Raw genomic sequence first — 27,081 nt, forward strand, 5'->3', positions numbered from 1 at the left:
AGAAAAAAAAAGAATAAGCCAGTATCTAGTCAGTGTATCTACAGAATTGTTTTTACAGTCTACTAAACATGTGGCGACTTCTCTGAGAGGACTGACAACTCTGTTACTCCAGAGGCGCTGGATTCTTAAAATTCAAGTGAGCATTCAACTTGAAATACAGTTTCTATTATTTTTCAATGAAGGAGATCCCATGAAAGCATTGTTTTAAAGCTCTGCTTTGTTCTTAGGAAGGTACAGCCCTCGGCCTGGCTGGAAACCATCCTTCTCCACTCAGTCCTGAAAACATACCTGTCCTGCCAACCACGATCCCCTAAGCCGACTGCACTCCTGACGGGGCACAGAAAGGTAAATTCTAAACCCTCCTGGCGATGGGATTTACAGTTTAAAAGCTACTAGGCTGTGCAATTTACATGTGATTACTCAAACTTCAGTGCATTAGTAAAGGCTGATTTAAAGTAACTTTAGGTGTTGATCAATGTCCTTTCATAGAATTTTGAACAGAGAGATAAAGCTTCATATTAATTTTCACTAAACCATATAATGAAAATAATTACTTTTTGCCATGTTCTATCATTATCCTTGATCACACTCAGGTAATTACAAAAGCTGTGTGTTAGTGTTACTCCTATGAAGAGGACTTTAAAAAAACGTTTAGCTAAAATGACTTCTAACCTTCTGAATACTGTGCCACGTAAAGCCAAGTGGTCAAGATTCTGTAGGTCACTTCTGGTATCTATACAAACTCACTACGAGTGGCAAAAAGTTACAAAGACACAACATACACAGAGTATTTTTGCAGTGTATCTGGACTATGAATATACGTACACACCTGCACGAAAGTACGCAACCCCTCAAAACCACGAACTTTTCAAGTAACAGGCAAAAGCACACCGTTCTAGAGGCAGTCACATGAACACAAACACAGCACACGCATCGTGACTATACCTGCTTCTTTCACCGTGTCAACGACAGCGTTGACAAGGTGTATTACAGTCACTATGGAAGCTTGTAAAAAGGTACAAAAGGAGTAAATTAGGAAAATCTTCAGTTAGAAAACAGTGCGTTCAATAGATTTCTTCATATTATATAATTTCTACCTCCTAATTTAAAAATGTGAAAACACCTTAACACATAATATAATTAGGCATGACCCCTATGCTCTTGCTATATCTTAGACATTTTTTTAATCAAGCTATATATGTTATTAATCAAAGGGATAAGGTAACCACATAATACTATAATTTAAGACATTTTAGCTCTAAGTTTTCTCACTTATGGATCTAGTCAGGATAAAACAATCCTTATTTTAACGTCTCATGGACAAAACACTTCACATTTAAAGTGCTTGCTAAGCCAATTTTCTGGGTTTAATGAATTTGTACATTCCAAGAAAAATTTAGCGTTACATAATATAAAATATGTAATATAAATACAAAACTGGCTTTAATCCTGTGTACTCCCAACTCCAAATTTCTTATCTTTTTTGCAGACGGGCTAACAGCTGGGGACCTAACATACCAGCAGAGAAATGCAGACTGTCTGCCTGGCTGTTTCCCAGGTAAATTCCCTTTTATTTGTAGATCAGATTGTTTTAAAGCATTGCCACCAAGACAAACGTGTGTGTGGTAAGCTGAACAGTGGTCCTCCAAGATGTCCACATCTAATCCTGGGAGACGGTGAATATGTTACCATCCCTGGCAAAGGAACTGACCTGGCCGATGTGATTAAAGATCTGGAGATGGGGAGATTTTCCTAAATGATCTGTAGGAGCCCAATGTATTCACAAAGGTCCTTAAAAGGGCAGAATCTCTTCTAGCTGTGGGTGGAGGGAGTGAGGACTGCAGAGAGATGGCCAAGGAGAGGCAATGCTGTCTTTGCAAGAAGACAGGCTTCCAGATGCTGGGAAAGGTCAGGGGGCAGGTTGTCTGGAGAGGGGGCAAAAACACAGTAGCCCTGCCAACACCTCCATGCGACCCCACTGACCTGTGGAGCGATTTCTAAACTACAGAACTATAAGATGATAAGTGTACCTTGTTTTAAGCCACCACATTTGTGGTCGTCGGTTATGAAAACCTCAGAAAACTAAAAATATAAGTCCAGATTCTTAATTCAGCCTTCATGGTTGATAAAAATTTAAATACAAACAACTCCTGGATCTGTTTTCTTTCTCACACTGTATTTTCCAGCAATTAACTTCCATAACTAATGGACCACAGTTTATTAAAGGTATTTAGGAATACTAAGAAGAAGGATGTTATGAGGAAAGGTATTAGGAAAACACTGACAAGACTCTGAAATGTATTTATGAAGAGCATTTTAGGAACCAAAATATAAATTACATAAACTGGCAACACGGTTTTTAAACATCATGGAAGAAAGATTTCTATTCTGTTGGTTTAATAAGTAAAGCTACGCTCATAGACTCTGTCACTAAGTAATAAACACAGGTCTTCTCTGATCTGACACGTAACCTGCTTGAAATCAGCAATGAATGGAGTAAACTCATGGCCATCTTTAGTTTGGAGAAAGACTGTAATATATTACGAGCTACATTATTCTGGGTTTACAAATAAATTATAAGGGGTTATTTCTTTCCACCAAATATTTTAAATGGTTAAACACATTACATTTTTATACAAAAAAAAAAATAGTCAAGCTTAGTAATTCTGCAAAAATTTCCACTAACTATTTTGTTACTGAATATTGCCCATTTTCTCTACTGGTATGTGTTAACATGGCAAAGGCTGGTTATTAACACAGTTTATCAGATCAACATAACTGGTATCAAAGATCCCACTGTCAAACTTTCTTCATTAGAAATATAATCCAACTTACTAGCAATCTCTTAAACTCTGCTCTCAGTCAGTACGCTCTGATCCAAATGGGAGCTGGGACCGCAGGGGAGTTGGGGGAGAGACAAATAAAACCTTGTAACAGCGAAGGAGCTACCGGAGCTGAACATCTCCGACTACCGCATCGCCTCCAGGGGGGCAGGGGGTGAGGGGTGGGGGGCTGTGCTCAGGAAAGCTGCTGCAAGCTCTTCTTTTTCTTTCTTACTCCACGAAACCTCTAGAATATTTACTGTTGTGGGGGAAAAAAAATCAGAAAAGATCTTTCATTTAAAAAAGATCTTCCAGTTAAGTATGTTTTCTTCCCTATTTCTGACACGCTGCAGCAGTTCAAGTACCGACCCCATTCGAAGCGTCTGAAATGCGTTCACGCAGGTTGTACGAGGGGCTGTGTCCCGACGGTCCTGAGTGGGACGCGAACACAGTCGGGGGTTCCACAAGGGCACCGGGCACACCCACGACATTCCACACGCCACGCCCTGCCAACAGCATGGCAAGCCAGCCAGCGCGGCGTTTCAAAACTCTTTACTCACCATTGTCATCGCATGACTCGGACTGGAAGGAGCTGAGGGACTGCACCTCTGACAGGCTTTCCCGGGCGCTGTGTGGATGGGAAGGCTTTTCCTCCAGGGGTTTCTTGGAGAGACAGGGCTCGAGGTCCACTGCTTTAGCTGAAAGGGAGCGATGACAGCGGTCAGCCCCGTGAGGGCAAGGGCTCCGGCTGGCTCACTGCTGTGCCCTCACACAAAGCAAGCAGCAAACCCTGCCTGAGCCTCACTGACTACGGGAACCCCTGAGAGAAAAAGGGAGAAGCCCAAAAACCTACAAACCTGCAAGTATTCTTGCAGATTCACAGAACAGAAAAATTCTCAATAAACCTGCTTGTGGAGCTCATTAGACAGTATGGGGAACCAAACTTCCTTTTAAAAAGGTGCCATATAGCCATTTTTAAAGCATCAGAAGATAGGTCAGGCTGCTACCGTAAATACTACCATTTCTGACTGTATTTTAAACAAATCCTATCATGCAAATGCCCTTGTCATAAAAAGCCCCCCAAATCCTAATCGAGAGCCCATATCCATTCTAAAAATGGAATTCTCTCTCCTGACAATTAGCATGAACAGGACCAGATTCAGGTCCTTGGTTCACGGAACAGCACAGCACGGTGCTAAGGCAAGGACTACATGTCATCCCCAAGGGTCCTCGCAGTGCGAGCCTACTTGGCACTGCGAGAGGCTCCGCAATGTGACGGGACCCACCAGCAGCTCCGGCAGACTTCACAAGGTCACCGTTCAGCTCAGAGACATTTTTCACAGAGACAAAGGGCCACTCTTACTATCATAGTCGAAGTCCCAGCTGGGCTTCTGTATGGAGTCGCTGTCTGAAGGGGAGTTTGAAGGCGGCGGGGGAGGCAGGTTCGGTGCCACACTGCAGACGGCCACGGCTTTCCGGTGTCCGTGCACAGACTCGGGGTTAAAGGTGCTGAACTCCGGATGCTCCGGGATGGCAGACCCTTCGAAGGAATTGCGGTCCAGGTTGTTCCTGGAATCGCTTGGAATGCTTGGAGTGTAGGAGATAGGACGGACGGGCACCTGGGGTGGTACGTCTGAATAAATGTTCTTATTGAGCTTTGCATCGAAATACGGTCTTTGCAGGAAAGCGGCGGTGGGTCCCAAGTGCTTGTCTTCGGGTTCAGCCTGGTGTTTCTTCTTCCGACTGATCATCTTGCGGCAGAGGACAAACACCATCACCAGTAAAAATATCCCCATTATGAAGACGAGAATGCCTATGCCCTCGGCCAGTCCGATGTTCCACGGAGTGGACACGTACTGATTGGGCGTGGCGTCCTCACAGTGTCTGCCCCTGTAGTCACGGCTGCAGTTGCAGTGATAGGAGCCGTGCGTGTTCTCACACAGCGCCCCGTTCTGGCAGGGGCTGGCGGCACACTCGTCAACGTCACTCTGACACCTGCCAAGAATGAGGACAGACACTTGCCACGCACGTCAGGCTAGGCCAGGCCTGTAGCTCCTGGAGACCCGGGACCGAACCCAAACAACAGAGTACGTACCACCAAAAACACACTACCAACAACAGTTAATTACAACAAACCACCTCTCGTGGAGTAATTAAATCACGTGAGTCTATACTGGGTACGTGTGACAATACGTCACACTGTATTTAACTGTCATTTTTCTAGGATGTCACAGGTGACTAAACCTGTCTAAGCATTCAGTCTGTGTCTGATTCCCTTTGTTCAGAACGTGCATTTTGATAAATGGGATGCTGGAAACTGTTCTAACAGGCTACCTTAAATTTCTAAGAAAATCTTCCTGTTTGAAAGAGGACAGTTGCATAAAACATATCAAAGGTTAGAAAACTGTTTTCTATTTTAAAACGTTTTCTGCTGAAAACCTCCCACAGCCCCTCACCTGACGGAACATTCCAGGAGGCTCCATCTCCTCTGCCTTTCCAAACGGGTGCCCGTGCAGATGTGCCCCACACCTCTCAAACCCTCCCTCCTTTCATAAAATGTATCTCAAATGCCATTCAACATTTTGAGACATCTTTGTCAAATATATTAAGTATTAATTGACAGGAATCAGGAAAGCCACCTTAGGAACTAAGACCATGTGCCTGATGGCAGAATTCAAGACTCTAACCACCGCCAAAGCAAAAGCACAGGCAGGTAGCCCTACATGCAGCTCACGCTCACAGCCTTCACCCAAGGCCGACGGTGAGCACCTGGGTGAGGCAGAAGGCACTTAGAAATAACATGCAAGGAGTCACTCTGCAAACTGAACTAGCGAACAGGGATCTGGAAACTAAAAAACCTGCCTCTTTCAGGGTCTACCACAAGCACCTCTGTGCCTCATTTGCGCCCCCCCCCCACCCCGAAAACGGCCGCTAGATGGCAGATAAATGTTAGGTACGGCATATTCTGAAGAGAGGTCACTGTCATCCCACTCAAAAGGCAGGTAACAACTCCATGCGTATCTACCTTAATAAAATCATCATTCCACAAACATGTCCTGCCTGCAAGAACCCTGTTTATAAATATCTCTGGAATACAGAGGTATTTTTAAGCACTACATTGTATTTACCTGCCCAGTATTTTAAAGAATGCAAGAATAAACTCTACAAAGACCTAATGGTGGGGAACATGAAATTCTAAAGCAATGTTGCCAAAGTGAATGAAGTTCTGTTGCATCTGCGAAATGATGTGACAAGACAGAGGTGCAAATACAAATGTCGGAAGAAGCCAGTTACCTTTCTCCCCTAAAACCCGAATCGCACTGACAGACAGCACCATCCAAACTGTCGAAACACGTTCCACCATTTTTACAGGGCTCATCTTTGCAGTAGGGGCTAAGCTGGCACCTGGAGGAGGAGGGGGAAGGAGGCATCAACATCACACTTTTACTGCAAAGGAGTACAGCACAACAGAAAACAAGTGTAATCCTATATATAAAACGCAGGCATTGTAAGAAGTTTCATCCTTCCACTGAGAGCAGTAAGAGGGCTCCACCAACCTCTGACCGGTATATAATCCTCTGCAGTGACACACAAAGTCCCCGTTGGCCGCGATGCACGTGCCACCGTAAAGACACGGGTTGGAGGAACACGGGTTGACGCTCAGCTCACAGTATGTCCCTATGTACAAGGCACTGCATTTGCAGTAATAACCTGCAGGAGCAAAAGGGAACAAAAAAGTCCAATCATTCAGTAGCTCAAAAAAATCTTAGTATAATATTGGTTTTCACTTTTAAGAGAAGCCTTCGTTCTCTGAGACCCGTAGAAGTTAATACCATTCCTATTCCCTCTGGGTACGATGTCATCTGTATCTTCCACTGCTGGTATAACCAAAGCAACAGAGCTGAAGACAGAACTCATACTCAGCTTAAGTTAATCATAATTTACGTAAATTACTGGGCCAAGCATATAGAGCGGGGAAAACAGCCCTGTCCTTGAGTGACCATGCAGATGGACAACATTTACTACCAAACATCCCCACTTATGTGCAGATCCCAAATCTTTAAACGTGAAAGCATTCAGAAGACTATGAACTACCATCGAGAAAAGGTGAATCAAATGTGTCCAAAGGAGCATAAAGTATGCCAGACTCTTGCAAAGACTGTGGCGTGGGACAGACCGTGTGGTAGAGTTTTTCCAACTCTGTCTTTGGGAAAGATAGCAGGACGGCACTTCCCTGCTGCCTCTGAAGGTGGGCACGGCGTGGGAGTTTCTTTAGCCGAACATGTGGTACTGAGCTAGAAGCTTTTTGAGCCTATTTGTGGTGCCACGTTCCCGCCCTCCTGCTGCTACAGGGATGGTGGTCGCACATTGCAAGAAAATGCTTCTCTCGGTCTCGTGCCCGAGTCAACGAGGACAGCGTCCATGCTGACCTGACTTGGACATGGAGTATGAGCACAGGATGAACTTTCATGCAGAGTATTACCATGGGGACAACCTGGCCTGTTTTTTGCGCAGAGTAGGCACAAACACTTCCCAAAGAAAATAACACAAAGCCAGATCCTTAGAAATCCCACTGAAGTGCTACTTGGATTTTTACTCTATTCATTAAACAAAGCTCTACTGATCAGGCACCGTGACTGTCCTTTCACAGCATGTGGCACTGGCAAGGGAACAAACAGGGCCAGGTTAACAAGAGCCACGCTGTACTACGCTGAGGCTTCCGGACAGGACTGGCACTTCAGGAGGGTTCGGGGCATTCTGGAAAACCAAGCCCCATCTGTAGCAAGACTAGCAGTCCCTAGATGCTGAGCCATCAGATGGAAGGGGGCCCTGAAGAAGGACTGAGTGTACAGTTCTGAGTCCTGCTGGGTCAATGCCAATGTGGTTGGAAGAATGTGCAAAACACACACACACACACACACACACACACACACGGAAGAGGAGTGCAAGTCAGCTGCGGTTCACCACTGGTTCCTGGTGCAGAACGAGGAGGTCCTGCAGCCTGACCGCGGGGAAGACTCCTGAGTCAAGCCCTGCGTTGGTATCACCCGACACCAACACGGACTGCAGGATCGGACACTATCGTGTGAATGGAAGGGGAGAACACAAAGCCCTGAGGGGCTTCTCAAGCGTCTCTGCCTGAACCACTATGAAGACGAGCAGCCCGGTGAGGCCTACCTCCAGTAGGGGACGGGTGGCAAACGCCTCCGTTCTGGCAAGGGCTGCTGGAGCAGTCTTCGGTCGCTGTCAGGAAGCACCCGGGAGACACGTCCACCCATTCCTCGATGTGCGCGTAGCTTCTCGGTTTGTTATTTAGAGGGAGCTCCTGCCCATTCAAATAAATGGAGTCCATACAGCCCCTGAAACCGTTCCCGACTTGGGGGCTTCTCCCGTGCCTGCCGCCTTGCTGACGGATATGGCCACCGAAAAACACATGGTTATCCAGGTTTAGGGTTTTCAGGGTCCCGGGGGCTGTGCCCGACGCAGTGTGAACTTGGTCTAGAACCAGCCGAGCGTAGTTTCCGTTCACTTCTAGAGACACGGCATGCCACAGCCCATCGTGGACTTGAATGCTCTGAACAGACACGATGCCAGGCCCACTTCCACAGTCAAATTTGTACTGTAGCCTTCCATGATGAATCTGTGATAAAGACAGTTACCGCCCAGTTACTCTCATGGGATCCTCAGTGAGGAACTCTGACCACACATCCAAAGGACAGGTGCGTTTAGCGACTGCACTGAAGCACTGCACCGTGCTCGCCGATCACTGCACGCAGTGCAACGCACCTGACCCAGGCTCAAGGCCAACTGCACCGCGCTCGCCCATCACTGCACACAGTGCAACGGACCTGACCCAGGCTCAAGGCCAACTGCACTGCGCTCGCCGATCACTGCACGCAGTGCAACGGACCTGACCCAGGCTCAAGGCCAACTGCACCTCCAAAAAACATCATGGAAATCACCCACAATTAACTGTTCACTGAATAACACCCAAAAATAGCATCAGGTAAAATCAAAAGTGAATCATGCATTTAAAAAAAAAAAATTACCCCTTATAAGCACTTATGAATGCTCTCTATAAACTCTCCATATAACATTAATACGATGTGATACCACTTAGAGTTTGAATGTTAACTGTCACATGACCTTAAAGAGTTGTGAGAAACAGAAGTCAATCTCTACACTACGGCAGAGCCTAAAGGGCTTTTTAGCCCCAAAGTCTAAAACTTATAGAGATCAAGGCACTACTTAAGTGTGGAATAAAGCCATTTCCCTTAATTTTTTTTTTTTCTCAAAAATGGACAACATGAACATAAAACAGAATTTGGTATTTTTAAAGTCTTCAGGTACGAAAACGTACCTCCAAGATACTGTAGTCGGTCCCGCGTGCGTACATCACAACTGCGTGAGCCGAGTACGTCCTGAGCCTCATGGTCAGTTTCATCTCCAATTTGTTTTCATTTTCCATCAGACGGTATTTCACAAAGCTGTTTCCAGTAAATGTTACAGATGAACTCCCTGTGAATCACAAAGAGGAGAACATAAATCAGGACCAAGCTGAAGCGTACTTATAAAAGTGAGATTTCCCCCAATACTGATCCAAGTTTTTATTTAAGGTTACGACATAAAATTCAATTCAATGGAAAATATCTATTTGCTTTCATAAAAAGCACAGCATAACTGGATTTTCTTTTGGAAGAGAACTGGACTACTGTATCAGAGAGAAATGGATTCTAAAACAATGAAAGATCTAAATATAAAAATGTTCAATATAAAATTATTAGAAGACCATTGAGAAAAATATTTACACAACCTCAGGTGGTTTGGGGAAACTTTTCAAGCAAAAATATATTCCCCAGTCTCCAAAAATGATGAAAATAATATCACTCTCCAGAGGTGGAAATGGTTATGTAAAATTACACAGAACTGACAAAAGTTAAATTTCAAAATGACAAGAGATACTGTAAACAAATCAAAACACCAGTAAAAGTGGGATGGAGATAACGTTCACACTCACAGCACCCAGAACGTTCTACACACTGAAAACAAGAAACAGACAAATAACCGGGACAAGCAAGCAAAGAATACAAACAGGCCAGTCCAAGAGAGGAAATGCTGGTAGGAATGAATAAAACTTCCACGAGAAGCTGGAGCAATGTAAACTAAAACAACTAGGTATCATTTCATGCCCACTGGGTGGGGGAATTTGTTTTTTAATTGAGAACCTTATACTGGCAAGAGAACAGGGAGTGAGGTGGTCACACCTGACTGCAAGAAAGGAACAGGTATAACTTTCTGGGAGGCTAACATAATGGTATATTCAGAAATTAAAAATGTAGTTAATCTTTGACACAGTAAATCCTAGTTTTAGAAAGCACCAATAAATAAGGCTGTATGTATAAAATACTTTTTAAAAAATAAGAGTATAATTAACATACAGTGTTTTATTAGTTTCAGGAGTACCACGGAATGACTCAACAATCTGGTCTATTCCTCAGTGCCTCAGCATGATGAAGTGTAGAAAAGGATTCGTTTTTAACACAAGACAACCCCTTTACAACCTCAAGCTCTATACATAAGGATGACGTTGAATAAGCCACGGTACACGCTCAGAAGCCTTAGGTTTACAGGCACGGACTTGGGAAGATGCCCGCAACATACGTGAAGCCACAGAAAAGTAAGCAGCAGGCTCTGTGAGATGTGGTAACTTTTTAGTCTTTCTTTTTTTCGGTAAAGAGAATGTGGGAATGTGTACATACGGGCTGTATGTTGCCATGAGCACCATCACAGAGAAGGAAGAGCGTCACGAGTAATGCAGGGCTGAGTTGTTACACATGAGAAGGAAAAGGGACTACTGCTCTCGATTCTTTGCAAGCTTGACTTGTAATAAATACGCTGTATATCTGTCAACTCCAATAAAGAGAACGATGGCAAGAAACACTGAAAGTGACTTTTAAAAGCAGAAGCGTGCTTCATCACTGAACTCTCACCTGGGCACTGACCAAACTTGCCACCCGGGCAGACGCAGGTGTACCTGTCCTCTCCAGGATCAGTGACGCACTCGGATCCCTCAGGGCATGGGCTGTCTTCACATCTGTGACGGACAAGTGGGCATTTTCCCTCTTTGTTTAAAAAAAAAAAAAAAAAGGAGGGAAGGGGAAAGCTAATTAACAGGAATTTCAAGAAAACGATCGTTACTGTGTAGGCTTCAAAGGCTGCACGTGAAATGATCTGCTTTCATCTACTACGCGTGTTACCTTTGCAGAGACACACGGCTGCCCTGTGGTGGCGCGGGGTCACAAAACTCAGTCTGGCCGTGCTGTGCGTTGACATAACGTTTTCATCCACGGTTACCTTCTCGTCACAGAATTTCCACGGGCAATCCAGTCCTGCACAGAGCTTCTGGAAGACATCCAGTATCCTAACACCAATGATATCCTCAATATCGGTCACGGAGGAATTAACCTTGTGCAGGAGTTGTTTGGTTGAACCCTGGGCACTACCTGATTTCTCCACAAAAAGCAAGACATCCAGATGTGGCTGAGGTTCAGAGGGCTGCAGACTGACAATCTGTATGTCGTTCCTCCTCACACCCAAGATGTTCCGTAGGGCCCGCTGGAAGTTGCGCCAGTAGTCACCAACAAATTCTTCCGGGGTGAGGTTGGCGAAGCGGATAGCAATGGTGTGGTTCAGCATCTCCTGGGTTATCTGTCGGATGTGCACGGTGATGTCCGCCACCGTCGTAAATTTCCCATCGGTGACGCTGACGTTGAGAAGGTACTGCCCTACATCTAGCTTTTTGTGGGCTATCAGCTTACCCCCGGTGCTGGAAACAGAGAAGAGCTGGTCCATTTGGGGATCCAGACTGTAGGTTAAAGTGTCATACACGTCTTGGTCTGTTGCATGAATCTTCCCAATGACACCCCCTGAGTATTCCTCTCCAAAAGCAGTGATGAAAATCTCTAGTGGTAAGATTGCAGGGGGATAGATGCTCTCCTCAATGATCCTGATGTCAATATATGCCAAAGATGACAACGGAGGCTTTCCATTATCTGCCACCTGTGAGAAAATTAAAAAAACAAAAAAACAAAAAAAAAACCCTTTGTCATTGTTTACAACTTCTTAATAAAAATATATTTACATTGTTCCCGTTTTAAAAAATTACCAATTGCTAAATACGTATTTCTCCGTAAGAAGCCTATCAAGGAAAAGGATAAATACTTCTTCATAGACCTTCGCTAACTCATATAAAGGTTAGCTCCATCAATGTCTATGATAAACAAATGAATAAGTGCACTGGGATAAAAACAAAGGTATGGCAAAAAACCAAAAGGAAGACCACAATTCTATTCATTTTGTTTTCTCATGAAATGCAAGCTGTTTACATACAAGAAGACAGCCACCAAAGGAGCTCTCCTCTAGGAATCCACAATAAAATCATAAAGACGTTCATACCTTAACATGCAGTAGGTAATGATCTTTCACCTTCCTCTTTATGGCAGCTGACGTCAGGAGGACGCCCTGCTGGTTCACTTCGAAGGCCCTGTCGTCATTCCCACTCACAACACTGAAGAAGAAGGGGGGGCCGTTGTGCGAGGAGTCCTTGTCGCTCACGACCAGCTGCAGCACGCTGAAACCCACTGGCTTATTTTCCTGCAGGGTTCAAGAAGCAAAACACACACGACTTTCAACCAAACCAAATCTACACAGTAAGAGACGCAGGCAGGCTTTCAACGACGTGAATGAAGTATACACAAAACAAAGCTTTGCTGTGTTCCACTGGACAGAAGCGAAAGAAGAGGTGGCAGGGGTGGGGGAGCTGTGATGGGGAGGAGAAAGGGGTGAAGGGGAAAGTTGGGGGCTTGGAAAGGGCACATGTAAGGAAAGATGCACAGGGAGCAGAAGTGCACGACGGATGGAGTGCGGGAGGAGGAAAAGGGAAGAGGTGATTAGATTCTCTGATGCCACTCAAATACAGGACAGCAGAAAATCAGATGAAGGATTAAAGCAGTGATAATGTCTTAAAAAGCAAAGCACAAAAAGGAGAGAGAAAAGCTTGGCTGTATCTTGAAAATGCTCATCTCTTAGTATTGATGGATTCATTTTGCTCTTCCCATTTTTCTAAAAAGCAGTCTTTGGAAAAGAAAGGTATTTCCAACAAACAACTGAGGCCAACAGAAGAGCTCATTTCAAAAGGAATGTGTTCGATGAACCCTTGGGCACCCCCAAGATTACCTGGATAATGACACTGTAGTTTCCCTTGGAGAAGACCGGAGCGTTGTCGTTGACATCCGACACGTCGATGTTCACGGTAGTCGTGTTGACCCTGGGCGGACTGCCGTTATCAGACGCCTGAACGGTGAGTGTGTAACCTGAAATCTTTTCAGACACAAGACAGAGAACACATGTCCACTTCACACCTTCACACAGGGTTTCATCAGAAGCAGAATGACAGCCTGGAAGGGCAGATCTGAGGAACGGTCCTCACGTCTGGTGTCTGGTATGTGGGCAATTTCCCAACCGACAAACAAGCACGCTGCATATATGAAACGGATGTGCTCAACAGAAAGTTCCCAATGGTGGCTGGATTCTCTAGAGTCTCTCTCTAGACATACTCATTCCATGAAAGCATTCTCACTTTAAATACTTGCAGATTAATGGAAATTATGACAGAGAAGCAGTACAAACAACGAGAAAAATGTTAACAGAGCTTGAAGGCTGTTGCTTTCATAGTAACAGGGATGGCAGCTTTCTCTAAGGCCCCGATGGGACTGTCAGCCGGAACCGAGGAGTGGTCTTCCAGCTCCCAGTGCTTACTCATCTTTAACGTCTCAAGACATCCAGATCACCTTCCCCCATCACTTTTACTCAGATCGTAGTCAGCTGTGCAAACCCCTCAGGATGCGTTCTTCGTGACCCCTACAAAAAGGAAACTGCATCGTTCGACGGCAGTCCCCTGTGAAGCTCTCTCCTCCAGGAGGAGAGGTGGAAGATGCCAGAAAGTGAGCTAAATCCCAGAGTATGTTCTGCAGAACATGAGTCCTGCAAGATGTTCCAATGGAAAAGGGCAAACGGCTTGGGACACACCCCACGCCGTCACACCGGACAGCAGTGCGTTAAAGGGGCTGACGAGCGCATCAGTCACACACTCCATTTTGTTCGGCCAGCAGCACGGCAGCCTTAAGCCCCCCAGTCGTGCTTCCTAAGCTCTTGCAAAGTGCCTGCTCGAAAGTAACAGCTCGCAAAAGGAATGAAAGAACTGGGACTCGAATGAGGCAGCTCAGCACTATCTCCCCAAATTCCTCTCATCACAGCTTTACCCGTTAGTGTTCTGAAACTACACTCTGTTATCACCACTGTCCTTTCAATTCACTTCTGGGCTCGTGACCTCTCCAGGCAGCTCCCTGAGTGCGAGTGTGTGAGTGGAGGGACAGAGGGACAGAGGTGCAGCCCAGCTTTCCTCTCTCGGGCTGCTCACGTTTGTCTGTCTCCCTCAGACTGCCTCTACCATCAGCTTCAGAGGCCTGTGCCATATCCGTATTTCCAGCTTTCAAGTCCCTGAAGTCTGAGTACAATCTCCAAATACCGGCTGAAAAATTTTCCTCACACACACCACTCTCCTCTAAAACGCAATGCATCAAACCCCACAGAGGCCACCACCTGTCCCAGGGCAAAGCTGATGGCCTCACGATGCCCTGGCCCCCTCGGAGGGCCGTCCCTAGCCACAGCCGGGTGGGAGTGCACCCACATCTCAGACGCTAACTGCTTCCTATGCAGGGCCGTATCTGAGCCTTGCGGATTCCGATTTCTCCTTCACGAAGTCTCTGCATTTGTCTTCTCGCTCACTCGTCACGGCACCGCCCAGCCGGCTCTCGTTGCCTCACGACACAGTGAAAGGCGCCGGTCTGCCCACCTCGCCGGCGGCTCACTACGCTGGCCACCGCTCATGCCTCCGACAGCACCCACCCTCCCACCGACCTGCCTGGAGAGTTACACTCAAGCTCGCAACTGCTCACTCACTCCGGGTGGCCTGCAGCATCCGGCCTGGGCCTCTGATCTGTTCCTCGCACACCTTTCTACCGTGTCCCTCACTTCTGGGTAGGATTCCTCTAATACCACCCAAGACAATCACCTAAATATATACCACGTCCTCCTTTCCCACGCCTCTGTTCACGCAGTTCCTCATGGGGACTCCCCTTCTCTCAACGACTATGGTTTTCTGAGTCTGCCACTATTGAAAACCCAGCAAGCAGCTCCATGAAGTGCCTCCAAACACTAGAGCCCAGAGTAGTTGCCTCCTGAAGATAAAACTTTTATCACCCAAACTTCTATCTGTATGAAACACGTGTCTCATATTCTTGAGATTTTCCTACTGGAACTGCTCTTCAAGGGTTTGCACCTTGCCTGTCAGTACCTGAACAGGCTGGCTCTACCCTTCTGGTACTTCCCATTGTGTGACAGATGTGAGCACAGGAGCTTCTATGTACTATTTTGGTAATTTGTAAACAATGTAAGCCAAACGTCTACGCGTACCGTTTCCCGGTCTAGAAGCTTGGTCACTTTCACTTCTCCCCTGGTAGGGTCAACTGTAAATGGACTTCCTTGGTTACCATCTATAATTGAATAGCGGATGTGGCTGTTTGAAGGTCCATCGGCGTCATCAGCCATAACCTAGAAAACATCAGACATTAGGAGACAGCTGAGGAAGGGGTGGGAGTCTACTAAGCCGATTTCTGATATCAATAGCTAGCCGTTATATGCAGAGTCAGTAATCGGTTGGGATAACAAAGACATTTCCACATCTTCCCATTATTTTCGAGTAAGGCCACAACAAAAACTGGATTGATCCTCCTGAAATTTCCTGCAAAGATCCCGAAGAAGAACATGGCAGGGGAGAAAATACACACCGTGATGACAGACTGCTCGAGAAGGGCATCCTCACTGACCACTGCCGTGTAGGTGTCCTGGCTGAACACAGGGGAGTTGTCGTTGATGTCAGTTACGTTAATGCTCACAGTTGCAACATCACTTAATGAAGGCGTGCCTCCGTCCATGGCCTCGATAGTCAGGTAATATTCACGAGAGCTTTCATAATCCAGATTCTCAATGACGAATATGGCCCCTGGATGGAAAAGCAAAATGACTTCCAGGACTTTTAATGCCACCCCTTCCTCCTCCTACTGTGACGGAAACACACTTCTAACAAACCATTTCTGCTTCAAAAGTTTGCTTATCATTTATGTATGTTTTCTAATTTTTTAATTCAGCAATTATAAATTATGAATTTGCCCATCCCTGGATCCTTATTTATTTCTCTGTGATATTTAAATTGCTTCCGCGGTCAACACTACCCACATCCCACTAGAAAAATTATATTTCTTCTCTCTTCCAAACCACAGTTTACTACAGATATCCCTCTAATAACATAAAAAGGAAACAGAAGAATTCTACTCTTTGGCTTTTATTTTCCTTTCCCTTCTCATTGCTTTTCTTTTATAGAAATATACTTTTTTAAAAATACGTATCTCCAGGATAATTATTTACATCCTGTCACTAAAAAAGAATCCCTTTTTAACAATTCCTTTAACACCCTTCTTTATAATCCATCCTATAAAGGAGCCCTAGAAATAGTAATTCTATGATATGCATTAGAAGTGTTTTAAAATAGCATCATCACATGCCTACTCTTCATCTGAAATAGTCACACACAAATATGTGGTGAACAGAGTGACTTTTTACAAGGTTCGAAGACTTACAGCTGTTTTAGACCACAGGTTAACAAGACAACAAAAGTGTTTACACACCAGGAGTCAATACCTCCTACGACTCTTGACCTTGTCGACAGCCATTCAGTTTAATGCAGAGTACGTCCCTATTCTGTATAACTAGCATAATGAAGACATCAATTTTAATGAATTATCAGATGCCCCCTACAGAAACTAAGATCAAGGAGGTTGAAACCACTGTTTGGCTGAAACAGCTACTTTCGTGTGGGTTCGATATGGGGGTGAGCAAGGAGCCATTACACAAGGTCCTCTTCCATCGTCTACTCTTCATCTTTACTTATTTACTACATCTGACATCTTGACTACATTACTAGAGTGTGATACTTTAATTTTCCGCTTAAAGTTCTAAACCACTTTGAATCCCACTTAAAGTAACAACACAAAGAAAGCTTGAGTTTTATCTTATTAGAGTAGCTACTGCCGATTTCTGATCTGTCGCTGTGAATCAGGTAAGGTGCTGGGCGGTGTAGCCTCTGGGGCAGAATAAAAGATGTCCTCTCATTCACAGCGTAGGTTACCTGTTCTAGAATCGATGCTGAATTTCCCATGTTCGTTTCCGCTCATTATCGAGTAGGTGATTTCTGCATTTGCTTCAATATCCCGACTGACCGCATACACCTGAAGAACTTCCGTTCCGATGAGAACGTCCTCAGACACAGTGGCACCGTAGTCACGGTATTCAAACACAGGCGGGTTGTCATTTATGTCCAACACTGACACGACGACAGTGCCCGTGGCAGTCAACCTCCTTGGCAAACCTTGATCTACAGCTTTCAGAGTCAGGCTGTACACTGCCTGCTGCTCTCTATCCAAGGGCTTCTCTAACTGAATGATTCCAGATAACTCATTAATGGAGAACTGCCCATCAACAGAGTTAACCAGTGAGTAGGAGATCTTCCGATTCAGTCCTGGTGACGCATGACATCATGTCAGATTGTTTTGTTTTGAGAAATTTAAACAAATTATTTTTTTGAGAAAACATTATTTAGACATTCTTATGACTCTCATCTTTAAAGAGCAAACGTCTTCATTAACGATTTACTAACTTAAATATGATTTCATAGTTATCTGGCTTTTTAACAGGAATGTATGCTAGAACACCCAGCAGTTCTTTTAAAATGAAGTCTATTACTCAGCCAGTGTGAAAGATCTGAAAAGTAACATTTTTGTTATTGTTCTAATTCTTCAGTACCAGTATGACTCAAATTATTTTTATTCTCTGCTATGGAAATGTCGTAAGTAAGTATCCTAGAGGATTATACTCTCCATAAAAATTGTGAAAGGTCTGTAATACTACACCAATGTCACATTTGCTTCTGTTCTATTTCCACATTAAAATCTCTATGTCATAATGGTTTATTTACAAAATAACACTTCACTTAATTAATTCAAATGGATATGAAAATCAGTTAATATAGTCACTAACCATAATTTTAGGGACACCACAGATGTCTTACAATAGTAAGTACATGGGGCACAATTTTGGGACTTCAAATATTCATTAAAAATGAATTCATTATTCTAAAGGTTTCGTTCCACTTTTAATGCTGAGGAATTAAACAATATAACAGCGAGTTATTCGATAAGCCTAAGGTAAGGTAAGTTAAAGAGACTGAGTTGGGGGTGTGTTTTGCACAGAGGTGCCTGCGATCTTCAAGCACGGCTTCAAGGCAAAACGCATCAGCCAGACCGTACCTGAGTCTCTGTCAGTGGCCTGCACCCTGGTCAGCAGTGTCCCAGGCTCGGTGTTCTCAAACACAGTGATGGTGTACGGGTCGGCGGAGAATTCAGGGGCATTATCATTCACGTCTTCTAACGTGAGCACAAGATTAGCTTGACAGGACCTGCCCCCTCCGTCTGTGGCCTTGACCAGAAGGTTATAAACTCCCTGCTCCTCACGATCGAGAGGGGCTAATGTTCTCAGTTCACCTAAAAACAAACACACACGCATGGATTCACTTGAAATGTAAGATGTGACCTGCAAACGCTTATTATTTCTTCCCCTTTTCTCCAAGGATGACAGAATCGGGGGGCCACAGCTGTATCAGTGACAGGCATCAACAGCTGCGGGGCCCAGTGAAAGCCAGGCTTCCAGACCCTGCCAGCTGCCAGCTCTTCAAGTCACAAAGACTTCGGGGCTAGGGCCTCTCAGATTATATCTAATGTCACAAAAACAGGAGAGAGAGAGAGGGGAAAAAAAGCGCTACCTAATTTACCAAATTTAACATATTTTTAAATTGACTCATAGCTTCATATGTTTACAATTAGTTCTGGGGGTGGAGCTGCCAGAAAACTGTAATTCTAACAAAATACAAACTATAAGAGAAAAAACAATCTTAAAGATTTAAATACAAATAGAATACTATTAATCATTTTAAGGAGTATGCTGAATTAATTTATGCTCACGAATTGAAGAAAAACTATATACAAAATGGATGAAGCAGAAAGTTTGGTAGATAAACTTAAATTTCTGGACAATTTAAAAAAAAAGTTGATATTAATCTAAATTTTAAATCCTTGGTTCACGTAGGTCATGTTTTTCTTTTTTTTAATCTCACCCCAAATTTTATACAGCAAAGTGCGATGTAGATTTCTAAAAGATGCCAATTTTGTAGTATCAGAGTAAATTTTATAGGAACAAAACCTAATTTTGAAATTTATGTCACATATATGACATGACTCTATGGGGACACAGTTAGTTGTGCCCCGCGCCCCATCTTTACCTGTGTCTGGATTTAGTGTGAATTTTTCTGCACCCGGACCAAGCAATGTGTAAGTAATCTCGGCGTTGGAGCGGATGTCTGCATCCGTAGCAGACACCTGCAGGATTAGCTGCCCAGGAGAGGCATCTTCTGGAACCGTGTCCGAGTACAAAGTCTACAAAGAGTTTAAGCAATATCGTGAATATAAAACATTAGGGCTTAACACGACTGCCAAGGGAATAACAGGAAAAAAAATCATTTAACTCTGGTCACAGAAAACATGGGAAATGACGGAATTTAAAATCCAAGGAGCTCTGAAAACTAGTTTTCTTATAAAATATATTTAAACCAAAACGGAGTCACGTGACAGGTAGCGACTCCTCTATCACTGAGAGTCTGACATTTACCTACAGAATTCTGAATACTCAACGTCTTTGAGTTCGGTTCACATTTAAGTTCTTAGAAGAAAATGTAAGTAGTATTCTATATTTAACCAAAAACTGGAGAGTACACGCCTGTTACATCATGTCTACTTCTTTTCGGTACAGGAAATTTATTATTTGCAATCCTTCCTAACACATGACCAGATGTAATTGCAGTCAAGACATCGGTGATCGCCATGTCATGGGAGAAAACAAGGAATCCCCAAGGCTCCCGGGGTGGGGGCTCTTGCGCTTCCCTGCTCTCCCCTCCCAGCTGAACGAACTCAAACAAAACGAACGGTTAGTTCCACTTCCAACTAATTAGAAACTCCTGCCATAAACCAAAACGTAAGACAAACAGGTTAAGATATTGCTGACTCTTTTTTTTTTCTTAATGTAAGCTCAGTTTTAGGTAAACAGCATTTTATGGCTCATGAAACAGGATATTTTGCAATACTGATGGTTTCAAATGATCTAATGTCCTAATTTTATTATTCCCAAAGATGACAAGGCATCGTATCCAAGTAATACACCAAGTGCTTTAAAAAAAAATTAAAAAGAAAAGAAAAACACACATTTATCTTCTGTAAGACACAGACATCCTCCACCCCTCCACCACCCACCCACACAAAATACTGCTGCCCAATGTCTGCATGTGGACTGAACTCCTCATTCCTCTGGAGCCTCCCTTCCCTCCTGACGGCACCAATCTTTTTGGAGAATGGCTCTGTCCCTTCCACAGCTGCAGCACTGCTCCGGCTCCCCTGTCCCCTCGCAGAACCACTGTCCCCCCCTCTCCCCAGCCTTCCCCTAATCCACCACTCCTCCTCAGACGCTCCTCTTTCTTCACCGGCCAAATCGATGTGCTTATTCACACACACCCTCCCTGCAGCCGGGCATCCAACCACATCAGGACACAGAGCTCACAGTCCCCAAGCCAGTCTCCGAGTCCCAGAGCCCTGCTCCACATCTCACTCATCTGCTTGGCCGCGAAACCTCCACTTACTGTCCCGCCTCTGAACTACCCTCTCCTGGGCGCTCAGGAACGCTGCCCTGGTGTCTGCCCTGGTGTCGCTGCCCTGGTGTCTGCCCTGGTGTCTGCCCTGGTGTCTGCCCTGGTGTCCGCCCTGGTGTCCGCCCTGGTGTCGCTGCCCTGGTGTCGCTGCCCTGGTGTCTGACCTGGTGTCTGCCCTGGTGTCGCTGCCCTGGTGTCTGACCTGGTGTCTGACCTGGTGTCTGCCCTGGTGTCTGCCCTGGTGTCTGCCCTGGTGTCTGACCTGGTGTCTGCCCTGGTGTCTGACCTGGTGTCTGACCTGGTGTCTGCCCTGGTGTCTGACCTGGTGTCTGCCCTGGTGTCTGACCTGGTGTCTGACCTGGTGTCTGACCTGGTGTCTGCCCTGGTGTCTGCCCTGGTGTCTGTCCTCCGCCCGCCTCTGCTTCTCCCTCCCTCCTCCCTAGGAAACTCCCCTATGGACGCTCTGTCCCTTTTTGTTGTTATCCTCTCAAGGGGATTCCACTGTCAGTTCTCCAAAGAAACTGCCAAGTTTACATCTATCCCGAATCTCCACCTTCAGTCCTGCCATCTCTAAACATCGACAAAACCTATTCAACTGAATATCCCGTTACCTTACACCAAGTCTGAACTGGAAGATGACACGCTTCATCTTAGACCAACTCCACCCCACGTGCATATCCCCAGTGTCCCTCCCTCTCACTCCTGTAGGAAGCAGCAGGGTCAATCCTGATTCGACACGTGTGCCGTGCCGTCCCATGTGGGCAGCACCAAGGGCACCAGCTTGTCCTTTCTTTCCTTCGGCCGCCTCTGCCTACCCTCCGACCCCGCGCTCTCCTGCATGCTCACCTACACTCACACGGTCCCACCAAACTCATCTGTAAGGAACTCCTCGTTCACGTCAACCCCACCACTCAAATACAAACCGATGCCGAGTCCCTCTGTTCCCTAGGACACAGTCCCAATTCCCTTGCTTATCCGAGCAGCACCTCCCCAAGGCTGAGCTGCTCTCATCCCACAGCTGCTCCAGGCCTCCCCCCGCAGCCCCGGAGGGGAACAACTCCTCCCTGTATTTGTTCTCCTAGTAAATGGGCTCAGAGCCGCAAGAGCCCCCTCAGGGACCTCTTAGTTTCTCTGGGGTGTGGAAGAACAAGTGCCCCCAAACCGACTTGTTCCAGCAAAATGGAGCTTTGTAGAGGAACTACTGCTCAGGCGTCTCCCCAGAATAATCTCATCCCCCAAGAAAGGGAATGAAAACTTCACAAAGCATTTTTAGAGTTAAACACAACTGGAATCCTGCCCGTAATTCACAGTATTTTTGAATGAGGTTTTTAAGCTACTTAACATTCCCCCCAAATAGTTCCAGAGCTAATCCCACTCTTGCTCCACTGGACACTCACCTGTGCTTAAGAGGTTATAAAATGAAACTCATCTGAATTAAACCCAGCACCACATGACAGTCCTACCGAAAGGGTTAAGAAAGAAATCAAAATCCATAATATAGAAAGAAAGAAGCGCCTACCTTTTCACAGACTGGACTGTTGTCATTTGCATCCAGAACTTTCACCTCGACGATGGCTTTTGATGAGAAGGTCCCATCAGTTGCTGTGATGGTCAGAAGATAATTGTCCCTTTTTTCCCTGTCTAGAGGTTTCTTTACATAGACCTTCCATTCATTCTGTATATTTTCAATAGCAAACTGTCCCAAAGGATCGCCTCCTATTAAATCAATGGAGAAAGAAGACAGTCAAATTTGTTGAAATAAGGAAAGATCTAAGTAACAAGAAAAATAAACTGCACAAAATATATATAATGTTATGGTTTACAAGAATTAAGGTTTTTAAAAAAAATTATTACATTTAAATTTGTTATATTAGGTTGCCAACTTACCACCTCCCTCCTAAAATCAAGGCATTAAAATGTGTATTGAAACACAGCATTAAGCTAAATAAAATGTTAGGCCTATTAAACAAAACTTCAGCCTACACTGAAACTATAGTTACAATATATTTATCATATGCTAAGTATAAAATTCAACAGACTGAGTCATAAAAATAAAAAACAGTCGAATGGAACAACTGTTAGCTTTCCTCAAGCGAAGAAATTGAAATGTAGCTTAACAGATGTTATTTCTACTTATTTTAGTCATTACTAAAATCATCCCCTTAACTCCCAATTTCCCTAAAACATGTACTTCAAAACGTACATATCTAGTACAATTTATTTTTAACTTACACCGTTTCATTTAAATGTCTTACCTGTGATGTAGTATGTAACTTGTCTGTTAATTTCCTCAGAATCGGCGTCCGTGGTACTTAAGATGGCGATGACACCGCCTGGGGGATCATCTTCACTCACAGTCCCTTTATAAATCTCTGCCGTGAACCGTGGGGGACTGTCGTTGACGTCGGTGACGGTAACATCCACGACGGCTGTGGAGGACAGCTGAACCTTCTCACCGTGATCTGATGCAACCACTTGAATCTGGTAACTGTCTCTCTTTTCATGGTCAAGTTCCTTGAGGGTTGTAATCCAGCCTGTCTCCACGTTAATGGCAAAAGATTCGATGACTTCCATGCTTTGTGACTGATCTAGACTGTACGTGACTTGGCCATTGGTTCCCGAGTCGAGATCAGATGCCCTGACCTGGATGACTCTGCTCCCCGCTGGCAGGTTTTCGACAATAAAGGCCTCGTACGGGTTCGACTCTAAGACAGGGCTGTTATCATTGGCATCCTTCACCTGGATGCTAACATCTACAGAAGCGACCACTTCGTAGTCATCGTGAGTGCACCTGGCAAGTATGGAAAACTGGTACCACTTAGTGATCTCATGATCAAGACTCTTCTCCAGTTTCAGTCTGCCACTCTGTCTGTCGATCACAAAGAACTCATCCCTGTTACTTTCGGGAGTATTCCCTTTGATTAGGCTGTAAAGAACGGTCCCACTATGTTCTGCTCGGATGAGATCGATCTCTGTCCCAATAGGCATGTCTTCTGAAACTGTATAGGTATAAAATGGCTCGGAAAATTTTGGAAGTTGTATTTCTGGTGGAAGTATTTTCACATAGACGGGGACCACAGATTCTCTGGATGGAGACCCACTATCCACAGCTCTCACAAAGAAAGTGAAGAATTCATTTTCTAAGCCAATTAAGCTTTCTTTTGTAGTTATGATGCCGGACAGTTTGTTAATTTCCAAATTCTCTTTGACGCTTTCAGAATCGGCTTCGATGGCATAGGTGACATCAGCATTGGATCCCTCATCGGCGTCACTTGCAAGAACTTTAATGACTGATGTCCCTTTGGGAGCATTGGATCCGATGTCCACTTCATACCTGGTTGCTCGAAACTGGGGTGCATTGTCATTGTCATCCGTAAGGATGACATTAATGGTGCAGAAAGCAACCTTTCCTCCAGCATCCTTAGCCATTAAACGAACCGAGATCACTTTCTCCACTGGGGTTTCTCGATCAAGTTTCTCCAAAGTAAAAATCTGTCCTCTCTCGTTTGTGTAAAATCGGTCTTTGGCAAAGTCATTTACAATATGGTAAGTAATGTGACCGTAAATACCAGAATCCCCATCAGCTGCTTTAACCTCAATCACCAGGGTGTGTAAGGGAGCATTTTCGGCTAACTCCACTTCATATTCGCTCTGAGGAAAAACAGGGCTGTGCAGATTGCCTCCAATTACAGTTATGTGAACCTGAGCTGAACTCCTAAAAACTCCATCAGAAACAGAAACGTTAAGACTATAAAATGGCTTCAAGCTGTGCCGGCGCAGGTTTGAGAGCGTGATAATCCCCGTCACCCTGTCAATGACAAAATTCTTATGATCGTTGCCAGACAGAATGGAATAGTCCAGCTTGTCCACGTCTGAACTGTCGGCGTCATAGGCTTTCACACAGGTCACGAAATGCCCGTGAATGGCATGCTCACTAATGCGGGCTTCATAAATATGCTGGTCAAACAGCGGTGGATTGTCGTTGAGGTCCGTGACATCCACGGTGACGATCACATCACTGCTCAGTGGGGGCATGCCGCCATCCACAGCCCTTACAAAAATCTTGTGCTGCTGGAACTGCTCATAATCCAAAGTCCTGACTAGCGAAATGAGGCCAGTGCTGCTGTCTATGTGGAAATGATCATGACTCTTGCTATGATTTCCAAACATATGGTATGAAATTCCTCTGTTGGGTTCTGAATCCGAATCTGTTGCCCTCACTTGAACGACAGACGTGCCGATGACAGATGCCTCAGACAGGGTTGTGGCGTAAGACTGGTGAACAAAGACGGGAGGGCTGTCGTTGATGTCTTCCACGATTATGTCAGCAAACACGTCCGCGTGAGCGCCAGTCAGCGAGTCGGTCGCTCGGATGCTCAGCTTATACGCCGGGTGGGACTCAAAGTCCAGCGGAGCTATGACACTTATGACTCCGGTGTTGAAGTTAACGGTGAACTGGCTGAAGGGATCCCCATCCGTGATGCTGTAGAACACTTTGAACCCCTCCGGGCTGTCGGCTTGTATGTGGACAACAGGGCTGTGCAGCTGGACATTCTCCGGAACCTCCGCGCTGTAGAAGGGCTTTTCAAACACAGGCATGGCTTTATTCATTACAGTGATGGGAACCATAACTTCAGCGGAAAAGGCTGGGTTCCCTCCATCTTTTGCGACCACTGTGATGAGGTATTCTTTATTTAAGGTGTCAGATTCAAATTGCTTTTTCAGTGAAATTTCGCCTGCAGATCCAATTTGAAAATGTTCGTGATGTTCCTTCAGGTAGTAATGCACTTCCCCATTTCTGCCGCTGTCCCGGTCCACGGCGGTAACGTAGCGAATCACATGGCCCACCACCGTGTCCACTTTGACGACAGCATAGTAAGGAAGGTTGACAAACACTGGTGCATTGTCGTTCTGATCTTCTATGACGACCCTGACGACTACGTGGGCCACTGCTGAAGGCTTCTGCTCTTGGGTCACTTCTACCACCACATCAAACGCCTCCTGCTGCTCGCGATCGAACGGTATGCCGGTGGTTGACAGGACTCCCGAAGTCCGGCTTATTTTAAATCTGCGGTCTGGGTTGAGGATCTGATAAAACAAGGGCTCATTGATTGGGTTCCCAATGGCAGTAATGACAGCCAATGTTCTAGCTTCGGTGGAATTCTCTTTCACGACTGCAGAGTAGAAATCGTGCGTAAACTTCAGTTGACTCTCTTTGCTTTCTTTCACGTTAATTTTCACAGAGGTAAAGCTTACAAATCTGCCGTCGGAAGCTCTCACAGTTAACTCGTACCGGCTTCTTAACTGAGTTGTGTTCTGTACAGTTATAGCCCCTGTCCGGTGGTCCATGAAAAGCTTCTCCCCGATGTTGCCCTCGGTGATGGAGTACATCACCTGTGAGAAAGCACTCGAATCGGCATCTGTAGCATTCACTGTGATGACTTTTACTCCTCTGTATGTTGGCAGCAAGAGAGATGCTTCGTACAGTGATTTGGAGAACACGGGAGGGCAATCGTTAATGTCGATGACACGGATGGTCACGTTAGCTGCATACTCCGCAAACAAACGCGGTGTCCCCATGTCATGCACTTGTACAGTAAAGTGAAAAGTTCTTGTTTCTTCATAGTCCAAACTCAGTACTGTATGGATAGCACCAGTGCTAGAATCAATAGCAAAGTATTTATGTAGAGATGGTTCCACAATGTGATAAACAAGCAAAGCATTGGACTCTCTATCAGCATCAGTAGCTCGAATCACTAATGGGACATTCTTGTCTGTTAGGACCACACTGTTGATTGAAGCGGATTCACTAATGAGTCCCGTGTATTCCGCCTGCGTAAAGACAGGCAGGTTGTCATTTTCATCCTGTAGGTGCACTACAACAGTTGTGTTAGAGGACAAACCAGCCATGTTAGTGCCTTGGATAATCAATGCGTAAACGGGCACAGTTTCAAAATCCAGGGCTTTCTGAGTGATGATACTTCCAGAATGTGGATTAATATCAAAAGCATCGCCTATATTTCCATCTTTTATTTCATACACCACGGATGATTGACTGTGGGCTGTAACCGTTCCGACAAAACTCCCGATTCCGACAGTTTCACTGATTTCCACAGAATATTCTTTCGATGTAAACTTAGGAGAGGCGTTGTCCGCAACTGTGATGAAGACACGCACAGAAGCTATCTCACTCATTGGTGGATTGCCTTGATCTGTAGCTTTTACCATTAAGTCGTATTCCACCTGGCTCTCTCGATCTAATTCTTTGGCAGTTTTAATAGAGCCCAAGATGGGATCAATGGTGAAAGAATTTCCAATATTTCCTAGGAGGAG

At 45.1% G+C, this 27,081-nt stretch overlaps 1 protein-coding gene and 1 long non-coding RNA gene across 8 annotated transcripts in view; one reads left to right on the plus strand and one right to left on the minus strand.

Moving 5' to 3' along the window:
• Positions 1–10,395, plus strand: LOC117797066. The gene is made up of 4 exons (XR_004621888.1): positions 1–136; positions 228–345; positions 1,490–1,558; positions 10,275–10,395. It is a non-coding gene; the product is annotated as an uncharacterized LOC117797066 (long non-coding RNA).
• Positions 1–27,081, minus strand: part of FAT1 (FAT atypical cadherin 1) — a 123,304-nt gene that overhangs the window by 3,350 nt on the left and 92,873 nt on the right. For 6 of the 7 annotated variants that reach the window (XR_004621886.1, XM_002920677.4, XM_011226817.3 and 3 more), the window contains exons 10-26: positions 23,004–27,071; positions 22,268–22,464; positions 19,333–19,486; positions 18,305–18,538; positions 17,128–17,517; positions 15,731–15,945; positions 15,357–15,494; positions 13,059–13,202; positions 12,279–12,476; positions 11,081–11,882; positions 10,814–10,945; positions 9,184–9,341; positions 8,001–8,463; positions 6,380–6,533; positions 6,117–6,227; positions 4,186–4,817; positions 3,383–3,520 (exon numbers count right to left, since the gene is read on the minus strand). Coding sequence is in view for 5 of the 7 variants with exons in the window: in XM_002920677.4 (XP_002920723.1) it covers positions 3,383–3,520; positions 4,186–4,817; positions 6,117–6,227; positions 6,380–6,533; positions 8,001–8,463; positions 9,184–9,341; positions 10,814–10,945; positions 11,081–11,882; positions 12,279–12,476; positions 13,059–13,202; positions 15,357–15,494; positions 15,731–15,945; positions 17,128–17,517; positions 18,305–18,538; positions 19,333–19,486; positions 22,268–22,464; positions 23,004–27,071 (8,328 nt within the window). In the remaining 2 variants the exon portion in view is untranslated. Of the gene's footprint in view, positions 1–2,835; positions 2,889–3,382; positions 3,521–4,185; positions 4,818–6,116; positions 6,228–6,379; positions 6,534–8,000; positions 8,464–9,183; positions 9,342–10,813; positions 10,946–11,080; positions 11,883–12,278; positions 12,477–13,058; positions 13,203–15,356; positions 15,495–15,730; positions 15,946–17,127; positions 17,518–18,304; positions 18,539–19,332; positions 19,487–22,267; positions 22,465–23,003; positions 27,072–27,081 lie in introns of all 7 variants that reach the window. The other variant, XR_004621887.1, reaches the window with a different exon arrangement.

Source organism: Ailuropoda melanoleuca, chromosome 18 (genome assembly GCF_002007445.2).
Source record: "Ailuropoda melanoleuca isolate Jingjing chromosome 18, ASM200744v2, whole genome shotgun sequence".
In the NCBI taxonomy this organism is placed as follows: domain Eukaryota; kingdom Metazoa; phylum Chordata; class Mammalia; order Carnivora; family Ursidae; genus Ailuropoda; species Ailuropoda melanoleuca.